Raw genomic sequence first — 20,720 nt, 5'->3', positions numbered from 1 at the left:
AGGGTTGTTAATGATAACTTTTGCGATAAAACGAATATGCTGTGTGTGAACAGAGTCTAAGCAACAACCGCTTCCTCAGGTATTTCCCTTCACACTGCTTAGGCGGAGCTAGTTGTCAGCACCATGGCAACCCACCTGTGACGTCAACAGAGAGGCGTTCCGCCTTGGCCCCGGACGTTCGACCCTTCAATGCGCATGCGTTCTCTTCCCGCCACATTGACCTTTAAACCTGACGTCACGGCCGGGTTTCGCGCGTAAACACAAAGCGCGGGAGAGTGGAAGGGGGCGGGGTCACGTGATCCCGGGGCCATTTGAAAAGCTGGAAAGCTAGCGTGCTGCCGGGTATCTCTGTGTTCTGGGTGTCTCCGGTGATCGGTTTGCGGTGTTCACAAACTTCCGGTAGCCCGCATTGCTCTCTGGCGGCTTGTCTGCGCGCTATCGTCCTTGCACGGCTCCTCTGTTGGCGGGAAAGGCGGCTTTTCCCGCTCTATTTTATCTAGTGCTGTTTTGTTTTTACCTCCGCATTTTCTTTAGGAGTGTCCGTGCGTTCTCCGGATTATGCCTGCCCAGGCCTCTTCTCCCGCACTGCCTGCTGACGTCAGGAAGCGGTAAGTGGCGCATGACGTCATGTCTGTGTACGACGTCACAGAAAGCTTGTTACTTGCCGGGTTGGTAGTATCTGTAGAGCACAGCCCGTCCTGGCAAGTATGTTGGGGGGAATCATTAAGTGTTTGTGTTCTCCAAACCTGGGTGCACTACAAGTCCCAGCATACCTTCATCGTCACCACCACAATGCCCTCTTGTGTATATGGCTATCCTTGTCATGCCATGGAGCGGTGTGGAAGCTGTGGTGAAATAACTTATGTGCATGCTGGGAGTTGTAGTCCTCCCTCCCCCCTGCTTGTACACCGCTACTGTGCTACAAGTCACACAACTTGCATTGGTCTGTTAGAGGACTACAAGTCTCAGCATAACTGGTTCTGTAGCGTTTGTATTTTTGGGCTGTGTATACCAAACCCCTGACACTAGATGATGGTTCAGGCCTCACTGTCCCTCCCATAAGGTCTAGCGACCGCTCATAATGCAGTGACTGGGAACTACAAGTCCCAGCATGAACCTTAAAGGGGTTATCTGAGGACTGAAGATGGCTTTGCATTCATATTTTTATGTAAAAAAAAAAAGTCCCCTCCTAATATACTATAAATATGGATGCAATTTTTGGTCCTCGGATGACCCCTTTAATTCTTTGTACACTGACTCTAGAGAAGGTATAGGGTATTTATTAATATCTAACATTGGGGACGCCAGTCCCTGAGTGTTCGTGTCATTTCAGTGCTCTAGAAATGTCCTAATGAAGCTTAATTGCAAGTTGTGCAACTTTCAAGATCTCTGCCTGCTGTCGGTGGATGGAAACAATCTTGTTTATATCCGGAGGCCGTATAGCTGTCCTTATTACAGAACTCGTCTCTCTGTTCTGTTTTCCTATATGTAAAATATCAAATGTCTCAATCATATTGACGCCATGAACATTAAAGGGCTTGTCCACTACCGGACGACTTATGACCTATCCACCGGATAGGTCGTCAGTATATGATCGGTGGGGTCCGACACCGCACCTATCGGCTGCGCGTGGGCATCGGATGTTATTACACAGTATGCAGTGGACGGAGCCGAAAGCAGTTGGCTCCATATATTGCATAGCGGCCGTACTGCATATCTGCTATTACTCAATTGCCATCTGCTTCCGGCATGTACGTTCGGTGCAGGGTCTGGGTGTCTGAGCCCCACTGATCATATACTGATGACCTTATGCGGTGGATGGGTCATCGGTTGTCTGGTAGTGGACAACCCCTCTAACGTTATTACTAAGGCTACACACGTCTTTCCCGCGACCCTGTTTGCGTGGCCGAAGATCGAGCTGCCTGCCAGTAATACAAGGGAATGTTGCTGTGGCAGTCGTAAGAAATCCAACTTGCGGGTCACCACGTGGCCAAATATCAATGTGCCGTGCTGCCTGCTTCACAAGCAATGAAGCAGGCAACACGGCACATTGATATTTGGCCACGCAGCCCTAACCCAGTGGTCAGCAGCCTTCGGCTCTCTAGCTGTTGTGAAACTACAGTTCCCAGCGTGTCTTGCCAGCTTTTAGCTGAAATAATAAAGCTTTTGGCTGTCAGGCATACTGGGAGTTGTAGTTTCACAACCGCTGGAAGGACTAAGCTCGCTGTCCCCTGTTAGCCTAATGCATTTAATTCAGTAAAGTCGCGTGTTTAGTAATCTCTTCATGGCATACATTGTACTGGCAGAATAACCCGCAGCTCCCGTCCATCGGGATGGTCTCAATATATTTAGGGTATGTTCACGTGGCCCATTTTCCAGGCTGTAAACTCTCCCCAAAAACTGCTGAAAATAGTGGCTGAACGCCTCCAAACATCTGCCCATTGCTTTCAATGGGAAAAACGGTGTTGCGTTCCCACAGGGTGTTTTTTACGCGCCTGTAAAAAAATAAAATGCCCCGTAAAGGTGCGCGTCTCCTTGAGCCGTTTTTCATCGTCCATACAAAACCGCTCCAAAAACTGCCACAAAAGAACCGCTTTATGCATAAAACGCTGCTGAAAATCAGGGACTGGTTTCCCTTAAACGGCTCCATGTTTGCTGTCTGAACATACCCTTACCTCTGATAGAAGTGTTATGTTTCAGCAAATAAAGGTTCGTGTAGTTATACATTTTTTTTTTTTCCAATAGGCTTTTTTGTATGAACACCTCACCATTAACCCCTACCCGCACGAGTAAGTAACCGTACGTCATTGCGGGAGGTTACTTCCCGCACGAGGACTTGCGGTTACTGAGTTTTTTTTCCGGTGCACACTGTCGGCGACGGTGTGCACCGGAAACTGGGAGGTCAGCTGTCGGTTGCAATCACCGAATTTTAGGGAGTTCTAGCATAGTCCAAAATCGCGGGGTTTGCCGATAGTTAGCGTGGCAAACGGAAGCCAAACAATGGCTTCCGGGTCTGCCATGGACTGAAGCCCATCAGGACCAACCTTCGGCTGGTCCTGATAGGCTTCCTGTCAGTGACAGGAAGTCACTGTCGTTCCCGATGCACACTGTCGGCGACTAGGTGTGCATCAGGAACTGGGAGGTCAGCTGTCCCCGACAGCTGAAACTCCAGTGTTGCCGATCAGCGGCTCATCGCCGCTGGTTTTGGCAATTAACCCGATAAATGTGGTGCTCGATTGCCATCAGCAGCCCCCCATCAATTGTGGGGGCTGCTGATGCTTGTGATGGCACCCGGGGGCCAGGCAACGGCCTCCGGGTCTGCCATGTATGCAAGCCTATGAGGATCAGCCTCTGACTGGCCCTCGTAGACAAACTGTCAGAGTGACTGTGACGTCACACTGACAGTTGGAATACGTTACACTACCTAGGTAATGTAATGTATTCTAGCAGCGATCAGAGCTGCAGGTCAGAAAAAGTGTAAAGTTAATAAAAATGTTTTATAAAAGTGTAAAAATTAAAGTTTTTGTTTTCCTATAATAAGTCATTTATTATAGGGAAAAGATGGAAACGTTAAAAAAAAAAAAGTACACATATTTGGTATCGCCGTGTTCAGAACGACCCAAACTATGAAACTATGTTTTTTCCGCACGGTGAATGCTGCAAACAAAATAAACGGAAAACAATTTTTTTTGGGCACCTCCCCTCCCAAGATATAGAATAAAAAGTGATCAAAAAGTTGCGTTTACCCCAAAATACTACCAATAAACTACAACCCGTACCGCAAAAAACAAGACCTCCCACAGCTGTTTTGACGAAAAAATAAAAAAGTTACGGCTCAGAATATGGTGAGAAAAAAGAAATTATTTTATAGAAATGTAATTTTATTGTGCAAACGCTGCAAAACTTAAACGATACACATATGGTATCGGCGTAATCGTACCGACCGGCAGAATAAAGTAAAACTGAATTTATTGCGCACGGTGAACACGAAGAAAAAAAGAATTTGAAAGCGCCAAAATGTTTTTTTGTTTTTTTTTGGTCACCTTGGCTCTAAAAAAAGATCCTGTGGGGTCAAAATGCTCACTATACCCCTAGAAAAATTCCTTGAGGGGTGTAGTTTCCAAAATAGGGTCACTTTTGGGGGGTTTCCACTATTTTGGTCCCTCCGGGGCATTTCAAACCCGACATGGCACTGAAAACCAATCCAGCAAATTCTGCGCTCAAAGGCACTTCTTCACTCCTGAGCCCTGCTGTGGGTCCAAACATCAGTTTACAACCACATATGGGGTATTGCCGTAATCTCAAATTGCTTTACAAATGTTGGGCGGCTTTTTCTCCTTTATTCCTTGTAAAAAATGAGAAAATTCTAGGTTTCCAGAGAAAAAAAAATGATCATCTTCACAGACTAATTCCACTAAATTCTGCAAATAAACTGTGGGGTCAAAATGCTAACTATACCCCTATAAAAATGCCTTGAGGGGTGTAGTTTCCAAAATGGGATCAATTTTGGGGGTTTCCACTGTTTAGGCACCACAAGACCTCCTCAAACCTGACATGGTGCCTAAAATATATTCCTAAAAAAAGGAGGCCTCAAAATCCACTAGGTGCTCCTTTGATTCTGAGGCCTGTGTATTAGGACACTAGGGCCACATGTTGGATATTTCTAAAATCTGCAGAATCTGGGCAATAAATATTGAGTTGCGTTTCTCTGGTAAAACTTTCTGTTACAGATTTTTTTTTTATTACAAATTAATTTCGACAAAAAATTATTTGTACATTTCACCTCTACTTTGCCTTAATTCCTGTGAAACGCCTAAAGGGTAATACTTTCTAAATGTGGTTTTGAATACTTTGAGGGGTGCAGTTCAAAATGGGGTTATTTATGGGGACTTTCTAATATAGAAGGCCCTCAAAGCCACTTCTGAACTGGTCCCTGAAAAAATGGCCTATTGAAATTTTCTTGAAAATATGAGACATTGCTGCTAAAGTTTTGAGCCTTGTTGAGAGTTCAGTGAGTAGAGAGCGGAGTTGCATATTTGGTTGTAATGTCCTAGAAAAATAAAAATTAAAAATTATGCAAACAAAGTAGACATATGGGGGATGTTATCTAGTAACTATTTTGTGTGGTATTTAAATTTTAGAAAAATGCACATTTTGCTATGTGAAGGTTTTTCACAAATATTGAATTTATCGACCATTTTTTTTTTACTAACATAAAGTACAATGTGTCACGAGAAAACCATCTCAGAATCGCTTGGATAGGCAAAAGCATTCCGGAGTAATTACCACATAAAATGACATGTCCGATTTGAAAAAAATCATCTGTGTCCTAAAGGGGTTAAGATCTCTGTTTGTCATAAGAATCTTCATTGTTTGCATCCAGATGATATAAAGCGGTGATGGTCACACAGGTGCACTGCTCGGTACAGTACAGATCACAGCTGTGTAACAGATGAGAATCTGCCAGTCACCTGACCTGTACTGATTTTTATCCATTGGAAGTGAACAATTCGATTCCTATTGAATGACCACAAGCAGAGATCTCCAACTTTAAGGAGTTGATGCAGAAAGTATATTGGGGGGACGGGACGTTTCATTATATAAAGAATTACGTTTATTTGCTGAAACGTCTACCCCTGTAATCACTAATAAGTTGTAATACTCAATGTATTCCAATTACTCACTGTTCAAGATCTGATTGCTGTCAGTGAGTGGAAACATTTTTACTTCCTGAGGCTAAAAACCTCCACAAACCTAAGGCTGGGTTCCCACAGGACAGATACATTGCATAAAAATCACGCATGTCATACCTGGAACCTGCAGTACAGTCCGTGCCGAATAATCGCACCACATCGTGTTGCGTCTTTCAGATGGATTATTCCGCTGCAAAAAGCGTTTGTAAAAAAAAATGCTAATGCTTACCTAGGCCGCTGTTATGGCGACACGCCGCTCCCGTGCAGTTTTGCCCGGCCTCCATAGATGACTCTGTGGCCCATGTGACCACTGAAGCCTGTGATTGGCGGCAGTGGCGGTCACATGGGATGTAACGTCATCCAGGCCGGCCTTCTGGTATGACAAATCATCCCTCATGACCGCTACTACGGCCTGATTGGCTGCAGGGGTCACATGGGATGCAACATCATCCCTGTAGACTGGACAAAGAAACAGACTTTTTATTTTTTGCGGAATCTATGTGAAAACAATGCAAAAGTTGCAATACTTGGCTCTCTGTTGCGGGTTTTGCATCCCCATTGAATTCAATGTGGAATACCCACAACGATTTGAAAGGCCTCTTGCATTTGTGTAAAGGACTTAAAGGCATTGTCAACATAAACATCCCCAATATTATGCTCCTCAAATCCGCTCCAGAAAGGGGGGCTTGCCCTTCCAATAGATGAGGAAGAAGGGGATTATCCCACAGCGGCATGTCCACCTGTATATCCGCATATGCGTAAATTTGTTTGGCAGCCACCCAGGCCTGCATTGGCACCCTATGTACGGGAAGAATTGCCTTGTAGGTTCCCGGAGAGCTTTCCAGTACTGGCCATAGGTGTGTGTTGTAAATACGTAGCGAGGTGTTGTTCCCGTGTTGGTAACGGGCCCGGTCCAAAGCTGCAAGTACCTCAGCTGCCTGGCTAGATAGTACATGTACAGGTCCGGTAGTGCCACCCCTCCCATGTGCTTAGGTCTCTGCAGGGTAGACAAACTATGTTTGGATCTATTGGATCCCCAAATAACAGCTGGGAATAAGGCATGAAGGGATTTAAAAAAGGCCTTATATACTGGTGTGGCGGCGTGCTCCAGGACATACAAACATTTTGGAAGAATAACCATTTTAATTAAAGAGGCTCTGTCACCAGATTTTGCAACCCCTATCTGCTATTGCAGCAGATCGGCGCTGCAATGTAGATTACAGTAACGTTTTTATTTTTAAAAAACGAGCATTTTTGGCCAAGTTATGACCATTTTCGTATTTATGCAAATGAGGCTTGCAAAAGTCCAAGTGGGCGTGTTTAAAGTAAAAGTACAACTGGGTGTGTTGAAAAGTAAAAGTACAACTGGGCGTGTATTATGTGCGTACATCGGGGCGTGTTTACTACTTTTACTAGCTGGGCGTTGTGTATAGAAGTATCATCCACTTCTCTTCAGAACGCCCAGCTTCTGGCAGTGCAGACACAGCCGTGTTCTCAAGAGATCACGCTGTGACGTCACTCACAGGTCCTGCATCGTGTCAGACGAGCGAGGACACATCGGCACCAGAGGCTACAGATGATTCTGCAGCAGCATCGGCGTTTGCAGGTAAGTCGATGTAGCTACTTACCTACAAATGCTGATGCTGCTGCAGAATCAACTGTAGCCTCTGGTGCCGACACGATGCAGGACCTGTGAGTGACGTCACAGATCTGCACTGCCAGAAGCTGGGCGTTCTGAAGAGAAGTGGATGATACTTCTATACACAACGCCCAGCTAGTAAAAGAAGTAAAAACGCCCCGATGTACGCACATAATACACGCCCAGTTGTACTTTTACTTTTCAACACACCCACTTGGACTTTTGCAAGCCTCATTTGCATAAATACTAAAATGGTCATAACTTGGCCAAAAATGCTCGTTTTTTAAAAATAAAAACGTTACTGTAATCTACATTGCAGCGCCGATCTGCTGCAATAGCAGATAGGGGCTGCAAAATCTGGTGACAGAGCCTCTTTAAATTTACTCGGCCCGTCACTGCCAATGGAAGGGTACCCCACACTCTAAATTTAAGTCTAATGTATTCCAGCAGAGGGAGTATATTGGTGGCTCGGTCCTGCCTATGTTCTCTGTTTATAATAATGCCTAGATATTTGAATAACGACACAACCTGTAATCCGTACTCCGCATCCAACCAACCCACCCACCCCCTTTAAAGGCATGAAAAGATTTGTTCCAGTTAATATGTAGACCAGAAAACCTTCCAAACTGGTTCAGAACTTCAATAGCTAGCCCCAGAGTATCCCTCGGGTATGACATGTACAATATCACATCATCCGCGTACAAGCTGATCCTCTCCTCCCTACCCCCCCAACCCTATACCCTGATATTCTGGGTGCGTTCTGATGCGAATCGCCAAAGGTTCAATAGCTACTGCAAACAATAGCGGGGAGAGGGCACCCCTGCCTGGTACCTCTACGTAGATGAAAATAAGGGGACATTATTCCATTAATCAAAATTTGCACCCTCGTATCTTTGTACAGAATTGTTATCCATTTAATGAAAGTCGGGCCAAAACCAAACCTTTTGTAGCGTTTCAAACAAATATGCCCACTCAACGGAATCGAAGGCCTTGGCCGCATCAAGGGATGCCATAGCCCAGTCCTCCTTTAGTGCCTCACCAATTTGAGCTAAAATTTGAACCTTGCATATATTATCAGAAGTTGACCTCCCGTGCATGAAGCCTGCCTGGTCCGGATGGATGATTTGTAATATTACTTTATTCAATCTAGTTGCCATACCTTCGAGTAGCTTGTAATCAAGATTCAGTAATGAGAGAGGACGGTAAGAACTACACTCACTAGGGTCTTTGTCAGGTTTTAGCAAAACTACAATCGTGGCGTCATAGAAACTGTCCGGCAGTTTACCCTCCCTCAGAGCGTGAGAATACATGGAGCATAGCGGGGGAATGAGCTGGTCAGAATAGCGAAGGTACACCTCCAGTGGAACCCCGTCCGGGCCAGAAGCCTTACCCTCTGACATATCCTTCAACGCCTGTATAACCTAGTCTCCCGTAATGTCTAGTTCCAGCGTGTCCCTTCCTTCCTCATCAAGCTGCGGAAAGCTCAGGTCATTCATGTCATACACTCGGACCATTCATATGCAGACTGGGAGGAGTAGAAGTCCCTATAGAATTGAGTGAAACGGGCAGCTATTCTGGGAGTATCCAAGTCACGTCCCTGATCATCCTTAATCTTTAGTATAGCTGAACTTTGAGAGTTGTGGGGAATTAAATGAGCTAACAATTTGCTAGATTGGTTACCCAATTCAAAGTATGTCTCGCAAAAAATAGTTTCCTATCAGCTCTTTCTTGTAACAGTAATAAATATCTGCGGCCCACCGTTAGCCATGCATTCTTATTTGCCTCCGAGGGGTTCGCTATGTACCCGTCCTCCAGTGCTTTACATTCCTGCTCCAACTGACCCTCTTCCCTCACCGCTTCACGTTTTATATAAGATATTGTAGATTGCAGGCACCCTCTCAGATAGGCCTTTAGGGTATCCCACAAAATATTTAAATTCTCACACGAGCCATTAGTGTCTTGGAAAACCTCCAATTGATCCGGTATGCGATCTTGCGGCCCTATCAGGGTAAGCCAAAATGGGTGAATTTTCCAGTTGCCAGGTCTCACGGGCCCTGGAAGATTGAAACGTGCTACCACCGGAGAATGGTCCGATACCCCTCTAGTCTCATAAGATATACCAGTTACCATAGGGACCATTAGGGCATTCCCGAAGATATAATCTATACGGGACAGTTTCTACCAAGAGAGTGACATGAGTATACTTTTGCATTTGGATGCCTACACCTGAATATATCCATCCATCCCATTTCCCGAAACAGCAGGCTCAATGACGGGGCCACTGGCGCAGAGCCAGAGTCTGCATCCCCCCTGAATCTATCACGACTGGGATCCAAAACCATATTGAGGTCCCCCATACCCAATACCGTAGCCTGCGGATATGCAGCAGCAAATGCAGCCGCTGCATGTAAAATCTGTACATTTGCCGGGGGCGGAACATATAATCCCAGTAATACAAAGGGTATAGTTTCAATGTATGCATGTATAAACACATCTGCCCTTTTTATCCACATTAAGTTTGACCACTTCCCACCGTAGAGATTTGTGAACCAGTACAGAGACCCCCCGGGAATAAGACGGATGAAAGGTGTGACAAGACCATTGGAACCATGGCCTGTGTAATAACCTCACTTTATCTGGGACTAAGTGCGTCTCTTGCAGACATATAATGGAAGGATGAAATTTACAGACACATGCAAACATGGCCGCCCTTTTCCGCGGAGTGCCCAACCCCAGTACGTTCCATGACGTGATCGGTATAGACGTCATTATCGGTATCGGAAACGAAGTCTACATCGGAGAGAGGTTGTCTCCCGACTACCGGATAGGACAAATATATGGTCTCTAGTGACCTTTATCACACCTTGTTGTACTATGCAATCCCTTAGACATTTGCATTCATAAATGAGTATAATTCTGCCTACATACGGCATTGAAAACAGGAGCGACAGAACTAACACATAAACGGTGAACTGCATCGGCAATGCTAGATGACACATAGGCCATTGCCGAAACATGCCCCCCTTGTGGCACTAAAGAGTAACGGGGAAGGCCCCGTGCCATTAGGTAGCATTAGAGTATTCTTCCCTATCTGCAGCCCTACATAACACATTACATCATGAGCCCCTTCCAAAACTTGCAGAGAATAGCTATAAATCAAACATCAGTATAAGCCGTAAATCGGCAGTAATCAACCACAAAGTGCGTATCGGGCAGGTACCAAGTACAGTCCCGAGTTCCCTCAGCTGAGGCCCATTCTTCACACTAGCCGACTCACTCCTTCCCTGTACAGGATAAGTTCCTCAAGCAAGGTGAGACCGGATTGGTTCTCTCCTCCCCGAAAGACAGATCCTGGCAGTCCATCCAATATAGATGAGAATAACCCTTTCAAGGCCTCCAGAACGATCAAACTGCAGGGTATATCCTCCAACCTGGGTGCACCATAACAGCGGCAGCCTTCCTTGGGCGCAATAAAACAAACCAGGTGCATCGGCGTACATCTGGTACAATACAGGAGGTAATCCAACGGCAACTTTAAATTCCGGTACGTTCCATTCTCGCCGGCCAAAGCACTCGCACGCGGTGGGGCGATCTCCTTCCTCTCACCCAGTCTGCCTCCACCGGTGAATTGAAAAAGAGCGGTCGTTTTCCACTACCCGCAGCCATGCAGGATACGCCATGGAGTATGGTATATTAAGATCTCGTAGCTGCCTTTTCACAGCCATAAACGTAGCTCTACGTTTCTGTAGATCAGCAGAAAAATCTGGAAATATGGAGATAGCAACGCCATTGTATGTAATCCCTTATAGTCGGCGGGCTTGACACAGGATCATATCCCTGTCGTTACAATTAAGCAGACGGGCCAGCATTGGCCTCGGATGGGCCCCAGGCGGGGGCGGTCTTGCAGACGCCCTGTGTGCCCTTTCCACCGCAAAAGCCTGCGAGTAAGGTGCGTCTTGCAATATCTTTCATCCATTTAGATATAAATTCGCCCGGATCTTGACCCTCCGACTTCTCAGGCATTCCAATTATCCGAATATTATTTCGGCGCAACCTATTTTCCAGGTCGTCATTTTTCTGTATTAAAAGCTCAGTCATGGATTCCAGGTCAGAAATAGCACGTGGCATGGCCGCCGTCCTGTCTTCCACCCCCGACAGTCTATCTTCCACATGCGTCACACGTTCTCTCAAGGCCTGCATATCCTGCCTGATGAGGCCAATATCAATTTTCACCCCCATCTTACCGGTTAGCGAGGTCTTGCATGCTGATATGGCTGCCAGGCGTTTATTCATCACCTCAGACTGGGTAGGTTCCGTCTCCTCCACCACCGCTCCAGGTGTCTCACTGCCCTTTGAACGCTGCTGCAGGAAAGCACGGCCGCCATCTTGGGTTTCTCCCCGGGCGAAGCTCTGCAGCTTTTCCGTGGCCGTTTGGCCTCTCGTGGGGCCCATAACACCGCTCCTACCACCCGACTGCTGCCTGGATCTCCGGGACGTAATGGTGAAGGCAAGGGAATGATAAGGATGCTAGCAGGATCAGTATAGCACGGGACCACAGCGGAGCTCCTAAGTCATGCGACTGCTCCCGTTGCGCGCCATGCCCCCCCCCGCACGTTATATCAACATTTACGCTGCGTTTTTGTTTTGTGTTTTTTTTTTTTTTTTTCAGTGTGGGTGATATTTTTGAAATATCATCCACTTTGCTGCTGTGGAATTTCAGCACAGAATTCTGTTGCGGATGTTCCGCAGTTTTTACGCTACATGGGAACCCGGCCTAATACTTCTCCCATCTTCCAGTTTGCTACGATTGTATACGGTCTAGATAATCTTCCAAGCCAACGGCTGGACTCTACTTATCTACTGTCCTTACGTTTTACCTGTGTAGCAAATCATCACTCTTGTTCAGGTTATTTCTATGCAGAAATTGACTTGCTCTGTGCGTTCACCGCGTCTCCACAAATAAAAGCCATATTTCCCGTTTAAAACAAAATATCACACCTCCTGTAGCGACACGTGCCAGCCCCCCCCCCCAGCTGTTCTGTGCTGCCAGCCTCTCCTGCGATGATTTGTCCCATGTGACCACAGTAGCGAACTACTGGCCTTAGCGGTGATGCTGGTAACAGCGCGTCATCACTAATGCCAGTGATTGGCTGCTGCGGTGACATGGATGGAACTGAATGTAATCTCTTCCTGTAAAAGTTAGACTAGCGGAGACCACTGGCGCAGCAGTGCTGGAGTTGGCGGAGGCTTTACCGGGTGATTATTACTTATGTCTGCAGCCCGTTTTCTAAATGTTCAGGGCAATCCCTTTCAATGGCTTGTACCGGATTAGGAAAATCTGGCTGCATTCACAATCTGCACCGCGCCTGTTCGTGTATTGCATCTAAAAGCTCTATGAATCTGACCGAGCTTCAATACCACACACGACCTGTAGACAGATGGGATACTGTTTTTAGGCAAAAGGTAGCCATGGTTTCCTCACATACAACCCCTTAATGAGCAGGGCTTGTGTTGGTTTATGGCTCTGTTCACTATAGTGTCAGCTTTTCTGTTAACTGGCGCTATGGCTGGTCCACATTGTTAGATGGATCAATGTACCCCGATGACTTCTACTGGGATCTATTGTGGTTTTAATTATTTTGATGGATAAATTGGTGCTCCGTGATTTCTGTCAAGATAGTTCAGATGTGGACAGAGCCTTGGTTGCTGTGATTTTTTTTTTTTTTTTTTTTTTTTTTTTTTTTTTTTTAGTGTCTTAATCACTTTACATTGCATAATAAGATCTGAAATAAGACATTCACTTGCATGTTCTATATCTTGTCCTGAGTTCTTGTTTCTCTATTGTCCAGGCTGAAGGATTTGGATACAGAACAAGACGGGCGGTCTGAGAAGGTAAGACTTGCATCGAGGTATTTAGCAGGGTCACAGCTGTATTAGTTTAGGATTAGAGGGGAATTAACTCGTAGGTCTAGTTCACACTCTGGCGTTTGGAAGCATGACCGCGGCCTATAGAAACAATCCTGTAACGGAGGATGCAACGTCCTACGATAACCTCACAATGGAAGACATGACCTGGCCTAGCACTTTTGATGGAGACCAGTGTCGGCACGTTCTCTTTACCACCTCCTTCCAGTGGAGACAGGAGGATAAACAATCGCTAGTCGGCCCTGACGTCCTGTATAAAACGACTGATGCGCCAAACACTCAAGTCTGTTTTTTTTTTTGAGTGGCATCACTCATGTCCATATCTGGTATCGCAGCTGTTAACTAATGCCTGTCATCTGCAATAAGATGCAGCCAATGGCGGTAGTAGTGGCCTCGAACCTCTTTAGGAGGCTATTGTGGCAGCATCTCCATGTCTAGTGTCTTCTTGTATCCTGGTGTACGTATAACATTGGCCCACACGCTTCTTTCTTGACCTCCTTTATAGGAATGTTTGGAGCAGAAGCTGAGTCTGGTGCTGGAGTACCTGGAAGCCGATGTGAAGGACAAGCTGACCGACCTGGAAGCCAAGCTGAACAAAGAGGAGCTGTCCGAGGTAGGGCATTATTTGCTTTAATATAGGCGCTATTATTGCGGTTTCTGCTGGTCGAGCCTCTGAGTGGTATGTTGATCCTTTATGCCTAATTCACATGTTAAATGGCCTGCGTTAGATGTTGGGAGATTTTATGTTTTTTTCCAGGCTATGTGAAGTATTGGCTGTAATTGATGCCACTGTTAGGGCATCCATCACCATAAACTATAATCTTACCCTTTAAAAGCTTATCAGGGGCTGGGGTCGCATGCATTCAACTAAAAAAAAAAAATGTTTACCCACCTGATGTAAGCGAAGTGTTACTTTTTTGCTTCTGTCATGTTAGTAGAGCCCTATGTATACGTTTAGCGTGTTTGCTGGGAGCGTTCTCAACGTACATGCTAAACTTGGTTCAGCCTCTGTTTTTAAAGACTCATTTGCACAAGCTGTTTGGGCAAGCGTTTGTATGAATGCCCGCTGCTGATCATTGCCTGCGTAAACAGGGCAGCGATCAGTTGACAAATTTAAACGTGTAACCTGTTGATCTAGATTCTCCTCTTCCATTTCCAGGACGGTTATTTAAGAAAGGTGAAGGCCCTGCTTGGGAAAGAAATGGGCATTGAAAATGGCACTGGGCACAGTGAGACTAATGGCTGCTCTCCAAATGGCACTTGTGGCAGCGATGAGGAAGATGTGGAGATGGAGGAAGCGAGTACTCCTGGGTCTAAAGGTCGCCGGGGAAGGAAGAGCAAGACCAACGGAGAAAACAAAAGTGAGTTGCTGACCAGAAGGCCTTCAGAGCTGCTTACCTTGTAATGGGAAGTTCTGGAAGAGACTGGTTTTCCCCTCAATGTTGAATGATTTCCTCTTTATTGTAACATCCTGGCCACATCTGCTTGTGTAGTGAACTTTCTATTTGATTTACTTTTTTGTATGTTTAATTTTTCATTTTCTTTCCCCTGCAGAGTCGACTGCTCGTGCACGATCCGCAAAAAATGGAGGCAAACAGCCAACTATCCTGTCTATGTTCACTAAAGGGTTAGTATGGGGAAATTCTATTGGTGGAGAAGGATTTTGACAGGTCTGATCTGTGCTATAGGAAGTTATTTTGGGTCTCCATAGAAATACTTACAAGTAGCGTTGAGGCCCACGTCCCTTGGGACTCTGCACCCTACTATAGTTGTGAAGTGGAGGACGTCCTAATTCTCTCAATGTGGCAATGCTCCATGGGACCTCCATTTGTTAAACAAAAAATTACATGGTTCATGTATATCAATTGGCAAAATGCCCCTTATAACAATACTTCTGACACAACTAGAGTTAAAATTTCATATATAATATATACTTTTTTTTTTTCTTTCTCCCCCCCCCCCCCCCCCCCCCTTATACAGTCCAGGGAAGCGCAAGTCTAAAGATGTCAATGGTGATGTGAAAACAGAAAATGAAGTGTCCCAAGAAGAGCCGGCAGAAGAGGTGATTTGAGACTAGAATGACTTTTTATGGGAACACTTCAGGTATAATTGGTGCACTAGGCAGCTCTCTGTATTTCTTGAAGCAACCATATGATAGTCAAGAGCAGTTTATAGGTTCAGAAACCTAAATCTATTCCTTGGCATTGGCCATTTCTTCAGGTATCTAAAACGTAGGCCAGCCTGTGCTCGGCTTTTTGACTTAAGTCGTGTACTTCATTTTTTTTTTTTTTTTTTTTTTTTTACATTTTAGGAGCAAGTGGAGAAGAGGTTAAAAGTAGAAACCGAGGAAGATGGGTAAGGATGACTGACAACTTACCTTGGTATACTGAGGGTGAAGGTGTAGGGGTTCTGTAATGTCTCCTGCATGAGCACCCTATAATTTGGTTGTTTAACACTTTTTTTTTTTTTTTTTTTTTTTTTTTTATATATATATATATAAAGACCTGTCAAACCGGAAGCTCAAAAGTCCAAAACCGTTCAGACACCAAAGGTAAATGCCGGCCTCGCATCTGACGCTGCAGATCTAAAGAGCAGGATTTGTACCTTCATTACAGGACTTTTCTCTTTACAGACACCACCTCCTAAGTGCATGGACTGCAGACAGTATCTAGATGACCCCGATCTCAAGTACTTCCAGGGTGATCCAGATGATGCTGTAAGTGACGTGTGATGTATCACATGCCCTGCTAACCTTACGGCTCAGTAAATTCTTTTTGTATGGATAAAGCTGCCTCTTGTTCTAACAGAAGCCTTAAATAGAGTTTGCTATAATTTGTTGTGTCCTAGTACTCGGGTGTGATGGTCCTGAGCTGCGGTTTTAGGTGAAATGCACAATAAGCGTATCGCTTGTGGAAGCGTAATAATACCAGCAAACTAAATGGGATTTCAAGAAATATCCTCTACACTTTGCGTTTTTTTTTGGGGGTTTTTTTTATTTTCTGCTCGTAAATTGACCTATGGTGCATCTTTCAAACTGCAGCACGTCAATTTATCTTACAATTTGCAGGTGGAAAGTTTTTTTTGTTTTTCTCGAACCACAATCTGCAGCATAAAAACTCACCAATTTCCACATCGAAACTTAAACCACCTCAAAACACACTATTGGGTGTAGGGTTGTCACAATACTAGAATTTGGACTCTGTGTAGTACTGCGACTCGATACCAAAACGATACTTAGCCAAAAATGTAAACTTCCATGTTCCGATGTGTGGTGAATTTAGAACCACCATGTGCCTCATATTAAGGCCTCATTCACACGAACGTGTTATACGTCCGTGCTACACGTGATTTTCACACGCGTCGCACGGACCTATGTATGTGAATGGGGCCGTTCAGACGGTCAGTGAATTTCACGCAGCTTATGTGCGCTGCGTAAAACTCGCGACATGTCCTACACTTGCCCATGTTGCCTGCAGCACGCACCCATTGAAGTCAATGGGTGCGTGCAAATCACGCCCGGAAGCACTTCCAGGTGCCGCGTGTGATTCGCGCAACCATAGTAAAAATTAATACAGAAAAGCACCACGTGCTATTGTTTGTAAACAGTCATAATGATGCCGGCTGCGTGAAACACACAGCCATGCACCAATAACACGTCATACTGAACTTTTGCGCGCACAAAGCTGACACGTTTGTGTAAATAAGGCTTAATAGTAATCCCATCTTTCTCAGCCTGAATGGACAACATTGGGTCAACTACTTAATGTGAGGCACATGAAGGTTCAAAATTCATAATACCTCGTGCCTTAAATAAAATCTTTCACTTATCAATGTAACAGCGTACACAAATGAGCAGTGCAGGTTATTAGTTTTGTCAATACAGAATGTGTATTGACTTCTATTTAATTGTTTATTTTTTTTTTAATGGTGCACAGGAAGTTAATACATACCTCAGTATGTCCTAACAGGAAATATGGTCAGGCAGCCCTGTGGTCATTCAATGGACCCTGGGCTGTCTGCCCATATATGGTATGTCCCTCGATCATGTCACAGGGATTCCCTGTGATGTGATCCAAGGGGCACCCCTCCCCTTATGTTCCCCTTGAATGCTGCAGTCAGCTTTGATCGCAGCATTCAAGGTAATAGCGGCAGAGAACCGGTTTCTCTGCTGTTCTAGCAGGACTGCAGCTGTGTAATAGACATTATAGCTTCTGACAAGCGTGTATGCACATGATCCGTGATGGGATGCGGCTGGTGCTGCGCTAAGGAGCGCTGGCACTGAAGACAGAACATGGGAGTTCACATATGGGTGAATAAAAACCATTTTTTTAGACCTATCTGGAGTGCTGCCCCTCCTTTTGAATTGTCTATATTTGAGGGATCCACAAGTCTGATTCCTGGAGGCTGGCAGCCTATTTATCCATGTGAGGTCCAGACTTACTGTTCTGCACCTACCTTCTATTTAGAACATGGGGGTTGTCTTGCAGTGCGCACACCATGTTCATGCAGACCGCGCGCGCACCCTTGTCAGGAGCGGGGCAATTGTTTTGTTACACAGCCGCAGCCCAGCTGACTACATTCATGTGTTACAATACGAAGCTGTGCAGTCGCACAGCTTTGTATTGAAATACATGAATTAACGCTATTTAAGGCTGGGTTCACACGAGCACATTAACGTCCGTAATGGACGGATGTATTTCGGGCGGAAGTCCCGGACCGAACTCGGTGCAGGGAGCCGGGCTCCTAGCATCAGTTATGTACGATGCTAGGAGTCCCTGCCTCTCCGTGGAACTACTGTCCCGTACTGAAAACATGATTACAGTACGGGACAGTTGTCCTGCAGAGAGGCAGGGACTCCTAGCATCGTACATAACTATGATGCCAGGAGCCCGGCTCCCTGCACTGTGTTCGGTCCGGGACTTCCGGCCGAAATACGTTCTGTCCATTACGGACGTTAATGTGCTCCTGTGAACCCAGCCTAACAGCTTCAGGCTGCACGGCATCGAAATAGTATCGCTGCATCGCGCAACCTTAATTAGATGTGGGTTTTCTGCATTAAATTTCACAACATGTGCATGTAGCTTAGTTATTCTGAGACTCCTTATTAGATTGTATGTTTAACTTCGTTACCCAAAATGATAAATTCTTAATCCTGAAAATAAGAATACAGAAAAATCTGTTTTTATCTCCCTTCCAGCTGGAGGAACCAGAAATGTTAACAGATGAGCGGCTGTCACTGTTTGATGCCAATGAAGATGGGTTTGAGAGCTATGAGGATCTACCACAGCACAAGGTTACCTGGTTCAGGTCGGTTCTCTTGAACATGGCTGCTTCAGGATGTTTGCATGTAAAACGAACCATTCCCCATACAGTACAGATCTGAAGCCTAAGTTTCTTTCTTTAGTGTTTATGACAAGAAGGGACATCTTTGTCCTTTTGACTCTGGCTTGATAGAGAAGAACGTTGAACTTTACTTCAGTGGTGTCGTAAAGCCGATATATGATGACAATCCCTCTCTGGATGGTGAGTGGTCCCTCAGTCACTTTAAAACTGTAGATTTTATATAGGTCTATCTCCTAGGTAACTGGACAACATTTGATTGCTTAAGGTATGTTCACACAGCAGAATCTTGAGTTGATTCTGCTGCAAAATTCCACCTCCCATTAGTTTCAATGGGAGCTAGAGGCTTCTGTTACCTGCTAGTGGGGGAGGGAAGCGTCCTGCCCGATTTTCGTGCGGATTCCGTCTCGAATCTCCCATTGAAGTGAATGGGAGGAGAAGTCTTCCTGCCAATGCCAGGCAAAATCTGCCATGTGAACTGATCCTTACATTCTGTATTGCAGTGCATTATGTCTGTCGGTGTAGAACCTACAGGTGCTGGATTAGGCCCGGGTTTGTGTCTGTAGCACCAGTGCTGCAAATAAACACCCCCCCCCCCCCCCCAAAAAAGACAGCCATCATTTTACAAACTTATGACGTGAGATCTTTTTATTTCTCCTTTGACCAATAGGTGGTGTAAGGGCAAAGAAGCTTGGACCTATTAATGCATGGTGGATTACTGGCTTTGATGGCGGAGAAAAAGCTTTGATTGGGTTTACCACTGGTAAGTTATTCCCCTTTCTACCTCTACTAAGGGCATGTTCACACCTGCATCAGTGTTTTTGTTCTACTCAGTGGAGCAGAACAACAAATACCAGTAGCGCTGGTTCCATTGACTTTATGGTAAAACCATGGACGCCATGAGTGAAACCCATTCAACAATAGCACAGCATGTTGTGCTGTTTTCAGGCAGGTCTTTCATTGGGGCCCCTGACAGGAGCCTCCACGGCAGATGTGGGCAGGCACTAACTTTGCCATACAAAACTATTTACCGTCTTATATTTTAACATGTTCTCTGCAGCTTTTGCCGATTACTTCCTTATGGACCCCAGTGACGAGTACAGTATAATCTTTGCATTGATGCAAGAGAAGATCTATATGAGTAAAATAGTGGTTGAGTTTCTTCAGAACAATCCAGATGTTAGCTATGAAGATCTCCTGAACAAGGTTGAGGTGAGTTGAGGAACTAAGGCTTTTACAGGTTTATCAGTCAGCTCAACCAGGGTGCAATGTTCTCTCCACCTTGTCTTTTCAGACCACCGTTCCTCCGGCAGGCCTGAACTTCAACCGCTTCACTGAAGACTCTCTCCTCCGGCATGCGCAGTTTGTGGTGGAGCAGGTGGAGAGCTACGATGATGCTGCTGACAGCGATGAACAGCCTGTCATTATTACACCTTGCATGAGAGATCTGATCAAACTGGCTGGTGTCACTCTGGGAAAGAGGTGGGTGATGGATCTTTCTACTTAAGATGTGAGATTGGCATATCCTGCAATGAGCTTCCTTGTAACATTAAGTGGGTTTCCTTTTTTAGAAGGTATAAAACCAGTTTGTGTGGAGCATGAAGCCATGGTGACCTAGGCCAGCATAGGAGCTGTATACGCAATGGCAAAACCATTTGCAAAGCGGCCTCATAGTTCAGATGTATTTGACGTAAAAGGGTGCGAAAGTGCACATAACCTCTAAGCCCTTTTTATTTTGATTAGACGAGCTGCGAGGAGACAAGCGATCAGACATCCCACAAAAATTGTCAAGGATAAAGGACCAACGAAGGCCACCACCACCAGACTGGTGTACCAGATCTTTGACACTTTCTTCTCAGAACAGATTGAAAACAACGACGAGATGGAAAACTCTAAGCGCAGGCGTTGTGGAGTGTGTGAGGTAGGAGCAGGCTGTGTAGAGCTTGGTAGTATGGACTGTATTCCTAAATCTAGTTCTGGCGTTTCCTAACCCAGGTGTTTCTCTACACAGGTGTGCCAGCAGCCGGAGTGTGGCAAATGTAAAGCTTGCCAAGACATGGTGAAGTTTGGAGGCGGTGGCCGCAATAAGCAGGCTTGTCTTCAGAGGAGGTAAAGATCTAAAA

The 20,720-nt window shown here is 45.4% G+C and overlaps 1 protein-coding gene across 1 annotated transcript in view; it reads left to right on the top strand.

Annotated features, from left to right (window-relative positions):
* Window positions 1-226: 226 nt before the first annotated feature.
* The window catches only part of DNMT1 (DNA methyltransferase 1), a 29,419-nt gene continuing 8,925 nt past the window's right edge, over window positions 227-20,720 (top strand). The window contains exons 1-17 of the mRNA XM_075858959.1: window positions 227-399; window positions 535-608; window positions 13,182-13,224; window positions 13,763-13,870; window positions 14,417-14,618; window positions 14,812-14,884; window positions 15,238-15,319; window positions 15,569-15,612; window positions 15,760-15,808; window positions 15,890-15,973; window positions 18,455-18,564; window positions 18,662-18,780; window positions 19,268-19,360; window positions 19,658-19,809; window positions 19,892-20,079; window positions 20,341-20,518; window positions 20,609-20,706. Of these exons, the coding sequence (XP_075715074.1) occupies window positions 559-608; window positions 13,182-13,224; window positions 13,763-13,870; window positions 14,417-14,618; window positions 14,812-14,884; window positions 15,238-15,319; window positions 15,569-15,612; window positions 15,760-15,808; window positions 15,890-15,973; window positions 18,455-18,564; window positions 18,662-18,780; window positions 19,268-19,360; window positions 19,658-19,809; window positions 19,892-20,079; window positions 20,341-20,518; window positions 20,609-20,706 (1,673 nt within the window). The 5' untranslated portion in view covers window positions 227-399; window positions 535-558. The remainder of the gene's footprint in view (window positions 400-534; window positions 609-13,181; window positions 13,225-13,762; window positions 13,871-14,416; window positions 14,619-14,811; window positions 14,885-15,237; window positions 15,320-15,568; window positions 15,613-15,759; window positions 15,809-15,889; window positions 15,974-18,454; window positions 18,565-18,661; window positions 18,781-19,267; window positions 19,361-19,657; window positions 19,810-19,891; window positions 20,080-20,340; window positions 20,519-20,608; window positions 20,707-20,720) is intronic.

The sequence above is a fragment of the Rhinoderma darwinii genome, chromosome 3 (assembly GCF_050947455.1).
Source record: "Rhinoderma darwinii isolate aRhiDar2 chromosome 3, aRhiDar2.hap1, whole genome shotgun sequence".
Taxonomy (NCBI): Eukaryota; Metazoa; Chordata; class Amphibia; order Anura; family Rhinodermatidae; genus Rhinoderma; species Rhinoderma darwinii.
The sequence above is the reverse complement of the archived record's forward strand: the minus strand, read 5'-3'. Positions and strand labels throughout refer to the sequence as shown.